Source organism: Gossypium hirsutum, chromosome D10, assembly GCF_007990345.1.
Source record: "Gossypium hirsutum isolate 1008001.06 chromosome D10, Gossypium_hirsutum_v2.1, whole genome shotgun sequence".
In the NCBI taxonomy this organism is placed as follows: Eukaryota; Viridiplantae; Streptophyta; class Magnoliopsida; order Malvales; family Malvaceae; genus Gossypium; species Gossypium hirsutum.
The window spans coordinates 12,772,854-12,781,068 of record NC_053446.1 but is presented as its reverse complement, the minus strand read 5'-3'; the positions used below and the strand labels follow the sequence as shown (position 1 = coordinate 12,781,068).

The following is an 8,215-nucleotide window of genomic DNA, read 5'->3' as shown; positions in this document are numbered from 1 at the left end:
AGTCATGCCCGTGTCTCAGGCCGTGTGGACATTCGAAATAGGGACACAAGACCGTGTCTCAGCCTATGTCTATGCTTGTCTAACTCTCTGACTTAAGCCACACGGCCAAGTCACACACTCGTGTGCTAGGCCGTGTGAATATACTGACTTGCACTCTTTAAAAGACACAGGGGACACACGACCGTGTCACCTGGTCATGTGTCACACACGACTGAGACACATGCCAGTTTCTCTGCCCGTGTGGACGGAAATAGGCCAATTTACAACCCATATATCTCACCCAATTTGGTGTCAACCTAACAACAACATTATGCATATCAACAAGCTATAATTAGGCATCTAGAACAAGCCAAAATAAGTGACTAATCTCAACAAATTACATATAGGCCAACATTAAAAAAAATTCTTATACATACCATTATAACCAAAATTAAAACATCCAAAAGTACCGATAGAACTAATGGATAGTGTCATATAACTCCGAAAAGCTTCCAACACAATCATGCTTCTGATAATCTGAAAGTAAAGGAAAACAACTACGTAAGCATTGAATGCTTAGTTAGCTCGTATGAACTTTAATCATATCAATTCATTTCAAATATGAAATCTATACATATCATCCCTAGCATAGTAATATTTTAAATAACTTTAAACCTTACCACTCTTTCATGATCTCGAGCATATTTTCATTTGAACACTTACCATTTCAATACAACTTATAATTAAACATATTACCATTCAACCAACAACTTGGCATTTGCCTAAGCACCAAACAACAACACTTGTTAGCATAGTTGAACATATTTCATATAAATGCAACACCGATAATCTTATTATCTCAACATGTCACACTTAAGTTTATTACTCGTCTCAACTTACATAATTTCCATGTATCAACATATCAAAGATATTCGTATATGTTCATGTCATGATACATATCATTCTCTTACCGTTTCTTTATATACATATATCATCCATTTCAATATATCATTATATATCAATATATCATGTATCATCATTTAGAATATCATTGGATAACTTTCAAATTCATTAAATAAATCACTTTAACAAGATTTTTCCAAATCGAAGAACGACTTACAAATAAAAGTATATCGTTAACAGAAGCTCATAAGAGCTGGTCTTCCCGAACATGCCAACAGAAACTCATAAGAGCTAAACAGAAGCTCATAAGAGCGAAATAGAAGCTTGTAACAGCTTAATAGAAGCTCGTGAGAGCTGAACAAAAGCTCGTAAGAGCTGATCCACCCAAATCACTCCATACAGAAAGTAAGACACGAGAGTTCGCAACATATGCTGAACCTCGGTTTACTTGGGTAATATGCCGATGTTTCCCTCCAATACCACCATACACCAATTTACGAATGTACTCAAATCCCGCATTCAATCCAAACTAAGTATTAAATTCGATAATATATTTCCAACAATAATTCAATTCCAACAATAGAACATATAAACAAAATACCAGTCACCAATTAACATTCACTTTAATCAAAATTATACAGAATACACTTCATACAAACTTACCTGGTTAAATTGCAGAAATACCAAGATTTAGGGGTATTTTGGTAATTTTTTCATTTTCTTTGATTTTTTACTCGACCTTGATCTAAATTAATAATTTCATTCCATATATTAAATTAGACAATAAAACAATTCATTTCATGCAATTTGGTCATTTTTGAAAATTTTTACAAAATTACCCCTAAAGTTTTACTTTTATTCAATTTAGTTCTTAAGCCCAAAACATGCAAATTAACCATTTTTAATACAAACCCAAGCTATCAAAATGTTCATGATATTCAAAACGTCCCATTTATGCAACAATTTCACATTAAATTCTTGTACTTTGATTAATTTAACAAATTAGTCCCTAATCGAAAAATTCATCAAAATTACATAACAAAATGCTTTTAAATATCAACCAACATCTAAAATTAATCATTTAATAATTAAAATCATATATATTCATCAATGGAAACATTCAAAATTTTTAATAAAATAAAAAAAAACTAAGGTAATGTTTAGTTGGACCTAATTGTAACAATTTCAAAAACATAAAAATTACAAGCAACGGATGAGAATTAAACTCACATGAAGCAAAAATTGAATAACCAGCTTAAGCTCTCTTCTATGTATGTTTTGAACCGAAAATTGAAGAAGAAAATGTCTAGAAAACTTTCAAATTTGTTTTATTTTAATTTCACCAAAATTACACTTTTGCCATTGGATTTATTTTATTATTATTCTCTTATGCCACCTCATCCATTAAATTTAGGTACAATTATTACTTAGGTCCTTCTTTATTTATTAATTAAGCCATTTAATCACTTAATTATTATATTTAACAAGTTTTATACCTTTTCAATTTAGTTCGTTTTCATTAATTGACTATCGAAACATTAAAATTTTTCAATAAAACTTTAATATCATCTTAATTACTATAGAAACGAAGTTCCGATACCTTACTTTCTAAAACCACTTGACCCAATAAATCATTATAAAACACAAATTACTAATTCAAAAACCCTTTTAAAACCATATTTGACTCCTAAATATTAAATAATAATATTTACGAACTTACTTGCCAGATTTGGTAGCCTCAAACCACTATTTCCGACACCACTGAAAAATCAGGCTATTACAGTAATTCACTCTGTAAAAGTTGAAGTCTTGTCTCATTTTTCTTCGAAAATAGATCAAAAAATGTATCCCAAGCTTCTTTTAGGGCCTTTGCATTCCGAATGTGTTCCAACACATCTTCTTCCTCTGTTGTCTTTAAGGCAAACATGGCTTTACCTGCCTTAATCTTCCATTTCCTTAGAACACCATTTTCGTTCTCTTCTGGTTGTGTACTTTCATTCCCATTAACTACCTCCCATAGATCTTGGCCTTGCAAATACAACATCATGCATATCGACCGTGAATTATAATTTTAATTGCTCACCTTTTTTTATTCCACCAATGACTTGTAGATCAGCCATCTCACCAACAACAAGAGCAACTATCAGAAAATTAATATGCATGCCTTTTAATCAAACCAGCTTTGATACCAAATTGTAAACTAGAATAGGAAATGAATGGCACAATTCATAATTCACAACAATATTTTTAAGTAGAGAGAACATAGAAAAATGGAAGAAATTTTTATTTATTATTGAACCAAATACGTTTTATATCAAAACACAAGTAATAATACTGCCATATTTTAAGCATATATTACAACTAACAAAGACTTAATTAACTACTAAAAAATAGGATTAATACTGACTCATACGTGAACAATTCAAAAACTAAAAATCAGCAAAATATCTCAGCAATTATTTGACTCAATAACAACTAAACAAAGAAGCAAATCAGCTGGTGTTGCGGTTCAACAGTTGGTACATTTGTTAGTCAAATCGTTAAGTTTATTTTTTTTAAAAGAAGGCTTAACCTGCAAATCCTTGCCATTTTTTCTATTTTAGTACCTAAATATTTTTCAGTCATAAGCGATACCTAAACTACTTTTTCCCCCCCAAGTTAGTACTTTTGTTAATAAAATCCTCAAGTCTATTAAAAAAAGAGATAACCAATTGAAAATTACCATATAGCAAAAAAAAAAAAGAAAAAAAAAGAGAGAAAAGAAAGCAAGACAAAAAATATTATTTTCTTTATATATTAAAAAATTATTAAAAATTTATAAAAATAAAAATATTAAAAAATAGAGAAAATCGATTCAACGAGTTTTTTTAGCTCGGCCCAATGGATTTATATGGGTTTGCAAGTCAATCTATTCAACCTTAATCTCTGTATTGATACTCCAATTAGTTCTTGGTCCAATCGGTCGATTCAGTTTTGAAAATAATTGTTTTGATTAATGAAAGAACTTTTTCGATCCCGTCAAGTTGAGCAAGTAGACGATGAAGTTCGAAAACAAAATTAATCTCTAGCGTTTTGACTTTGAGAGGGTCAATTTCGAGCACTGTTGACACTGCCAAACATCATAAAAGGGAAAAAATAAAAAAATACAAAAAGAGAGAAATAATATAAATAAAATAAAAGAGGGTATAGTTTAAATATTAATTTATAGATTAATTTTTTTTAGAAAAAAAAATACACAATATGGTTAATAATTTGAGTAACGGAAATAGGAGGATGCAGAGGAAAAGAAGAGACGGTTAAAGGCGGGTTGAAAGGATAAAAGGCAGTGATCGGCAACCGGTTGAATGTGGGCTATGAGAGAAAAAGTGGGTTTGAGGTTGTTATTTATTTAGCTAAGATTTGTTGTCTATTAAAAAAGGATCAAAGTTGTAGACATCCATGGAAACTGGCACCACCTTCTTCTTTCTTAATACTTTTAACATGAATTTCCACATCATTATTACTAATTAATTAAACTTTTTGAATGTATCAGTTTGGATGCTTCAAATTATTCATCTCACATTCAATTATTTTAGTCCTATGCTACAATTTAATCTTTTTTTCTTAATATATTCAATATTAAAAAATATAAATATGTACATGGAGTTGGTTAATTTAAATTTTTACATATCCATTTAGTTATTGAAAATTGAATTTCATATATAATATATATCAAATATTTCTTTCTTAAGAAAGATTAATCTTGTAATTTAGTTACCATTTGTATATTTCCTTTTTCTTTTTAAATGAGGATATTTTTATACAGCTTTCTTTTTTTTTTATGTAATTTTATGTTTAATAACATAATTTATATAGTTTTTTTTCTCTTTTAATCTTTAAATTATATTATGACTTTTTTTTAAGAATAAAGCTAAAATCATAATATCAAATCATTATTTTAAATATTAATTTATATCAATTATAAAAAATTAAAAATTTGTATTATTTTTAATATTTTAATTAAGTAAACTAAAAGATGGGAATAAAAAAATTCGAAAAATATATGTATTTTAAGCAAGATGAGGGTTCAACCTCAGCATTGAGGTGTTAAAAGCCTTGTTCGTACCAAAAAACCGCATTTAATAGTTGATTTTTACGTCAAAAAGAAGAAAACTAATAGTAGCAGTAGGAACATGACATGAATGAAACTATGTCAAGACAATATAACTCCTATTTTCAGAATTAAAAAAAAAAAAAAAACACTTTCTTCCTTTTCTTCTTTCTCTCTTCAAGGTCTTCATCATAGAAACAAAACCCAAAGGTAGAACCATTTTTGCAAGCATAATTTTTCGGAATTCCGGAGACCACTTCTTTCACTTTCTTTGGAACTCTGTTTTCTTCTTTCTTGTCTGGGAATTTAAAGATGAAGAAACGGAGAGATAAGCTGACTTGAAAGATGATGGAGCAAGTGCCAGGGGCATTGGGAACTAGCGCTAGCTTGGCTCTTCGTTTGGGACAAACCATTTTCTCCTCTGCTTCACTTCTTTTCATGTGTTTGGATGTTGAATTCTATAACTATACTTCTTTCAGGTGATTCCCAAAAGCTTCATTTCTTCTATTTTGTTGGGTCAAATTTTGATTTTGGTTTTCTCTTTACCCTTTAATTGTCAATACCCATGCCCTTATTTCTGTTATTTTGTTGGAATTCAATTTATTGTTCTTGATTTCTGGTGTTAAAGTGGAAGTCTCTGGGAAAACTGTCATGATCATCATCTTGATGAATCTAGTACTATGTTAGGAGTTAAAATTTTTATAAGAGGACTGATCAAAATTTCTTTGCTTTTCCATTTTTATTGAGGAAGCAAGATACAGTCAAATGAACTGTATGCAATTCTTTTATGTGATCTTTTGGGTTCTGGGCTTTGGAATTATCAAATGCTTTCACTTGCTTAACTATCAAACTTCAGTAAGGATTATAATATAGTTTATTGTTTCTGAGTTTAAAAAAGGGGTGAATTGTATGTTATTTCTTCTATTTCAATGGAAATTTCTCTAAGTTGATTCTAAAACTAGTTATCATGAACCTTAATGGATCTTGTACTGTATCTTCTAATGTTTTTTCCTTGACTTTTGGTTCTTGATTTCTCATGTTCATATAAACAAAACCAGATAGTACAGCACTGTCCATCTCATCCGTCTTAACTTTTGTAAATGTTCAGAACTCTTCATATATCAATTTTAAGATGAACTTGTACGGTAACTTATGTACTCCAAGCTTCTCACATCCAATTACGCTGTTGTAAGGATGAAACTACAATGTAAAGCTTTTGTGTTACGCTGTTGAATGGTACCTGAAGGTACTGCTAAGACTAAATGTTGGGGATGATTACTTACTTTCCTCTTTTCTTTCAACTTTTTTCAGCTACCTTGTGACGGTGATGGCCTTGGTAACGCCATGGAGTGTGTCATTGGCATTAATCGATGCATATTCCGTGTTTATCAAATGCTTACCGCGACAACCACGAGTACTGCTGATCGTCATTGTCGGAGACTGGGTATATAGCAAGGTTTCCTTTGCTTTGTTATCATCACCATGATGTTATCTTTTTTTCCACAGCTTGACGGGAAAATTTATGTTTTATCTGATTGCAGGCCTTGTCATTTCTCTCACTTGCCGCAGCCTGCTCAACTGCTAGCGTTACGAGTCTCTTGGTGAATGTTGGGACGCCATATTGCTGGTCGAAGTTATGTAGTCGATATCAATTTTCTGCAGCCATGGCTTTCTTGTCTTGGTTCCTGTCCTTTGCTTCAACACTCTTCAATCTTTGGCTCCTTCCTTCTTTGTAGCGCCTCTGTACTTCCAAACCCAGTTTCATACAGGAAACTCAGTAATCAAATCTTGACAATTTCTGAGATGCTCAAATCAAGAATTGTACATAGACTCTATTATGTATAGTAAAAAAAACACATTAATGACCAGATTGAATTTCAATGAATTGGAATAAAGTTTCCTTGTCAATGATTAAATGTCTTATAATATTAAATACGAATATGATACGTGTATTAAAAGTGTGTCATAGTTGATCAAATAGACTTTGGAGTCGAGAGTTTCAGAGGTAAAAAAGTAAAAAGATTAGAAGATGAAGAAGACAGCTTGAATGAGTTTAGACTTCAGCCTCTTCAAGTCATCATTCAAGCATGCTTTCACAGTTTGATTTCCTCTTTACTGGTCATAGTAATATACTAACTGTTGATGAATGATGATGCCTCTTATAATGCTCCATGTCCATACCTTTGATTAGGTGTAATTCTATTGTTGGTTTTTTGTTAGTTAATCCAATGGAACAATAAGGATACTCCAACAAGCAACAATAAAGACATCATCTTCCCTCATTATATTGATTTGAAAACGGAAGAATTAATCAAACAACAGCATGACCACTTTAACCCAACCACTGATGGTGGGGGTTGGGTCATTATCTACTGTAACCCAACCACTGATGGTGGGGGTTAGGTCATTATCTAATCTGTGAAGTAGCAAAAGCCGAAGGCCAAATACCGAAAGGGATAGCAAGCAATAGGCAAATAACCGATGCTTGTTGGGCCTTATCACTTGGAGCTTGATATTTGTTAAACAAGTTCTCAGATTATAAATGGAGAAATAAGTGTTGAGATAACTTTTTGTATTGTCTCCGATCCAATTTGCTTCTAATTTAGTCAGGACCAATGTGAGTTTTGGACACTGAAAGCCTTGGAACAAACAAAAAATATCCAATCCATTAGCCACTATGCCCCTTTGTTAACATAGATTTAACAAACGCAAGAAGTGCCGCTGCTTTAGGGGAGATTCTCCAATATAACAGATTAACAATAGAAGCATTGGAGCCTGGAAGAAGTAGCATTGCAGCCGAAAGCCTATTTAGAATAGTCGCCATTTGTAGATAAAATTGTAAAGTCCAATGAACTACCATGAATTTTACAAGTTAATGTGAACCTTCAGAGATGGGCTGAAGCCTAAACAGGTTTCATAAATTCTTTCAATGTTGGCCAAACTGATATAAAAGTGAAATCTCTTCTCAGGAAAAACAACTTATTTAGTTTTAAATGATGTAATTGAAGAGAGATTATTTAAGATCTGGATTTGGTCTTCTTGAAATTTTGTATGCTGCCCAGCCTTGTTCAAACCTTTTTGTTTTGATATGCATTACGCCAAGAAGCTGGACTAAAGTTTTTTTTTTCTTTTCCATTTTAATGGCATCCAGATAAAAAATATATATCAAATATTCAAACAAAAATTATTTAATATAAATAAATTGAATTGAATTTCCAATTAGTTTTAGAGAGATGTAATTAG

General features: G+C 31.3%; 1 protein-coding gene and 1 long non-coding RNA gene across 3 annotated transcripts; one reads left to right on the top strand and one right to left on the bottom strand.

Moving 5' to 3' along the window:
* Positions 1-284: 284 nt before the first annotated feature.
* LOC121222403 (uncharacterized) lies at positions 285-3,175 on the bottom strand. Its single transcript, XR_005919686.1, has 2 exons — positions 2,603-3,175; positions 285-516 (listed from the first exon to the last, which is right to left on the bottom strand). It is a non-coding gene; the product is annotated as an uncharacterized lncRNA (long non-coding RNA).
* Positions 3,176-5,003: 1,828 nt separating this feature from the next.
* LOC107914432 (CASP-like protein ARALYDRAFT_485429) lies at positions 5,004-6,880 on the top strand. Of its 2 annotated transcripts, none has more exons than XM_041103133.1 (3): positions 5,004-5,451; positions 6,284-6,428; positions 6,514-6,880. In XM_041103133.1, the coding sequence occupies exons 1-3, from the start codon at positions 5,318-5,320 to the stop codon at positions 6,706-6,708; spliced, it is 474 nt and encodes a 157-aa protein (XP_040959067.1). In that variant the 5' UTR covers positions 5,004-5,317; the 3' UTR covers positions 6,709-6,880. The 2 variants fall into 2 exon arrangements, with proteins under 2 accessions (XP_040959067.1, XP_016698836.1); XM_016843347.2 differs by having other exon boundaries at positions 5,015-5,451; positions 6,284-6,416.
* Positions 6,881-8,215: the final 1,335 nt, after the last annotated feature.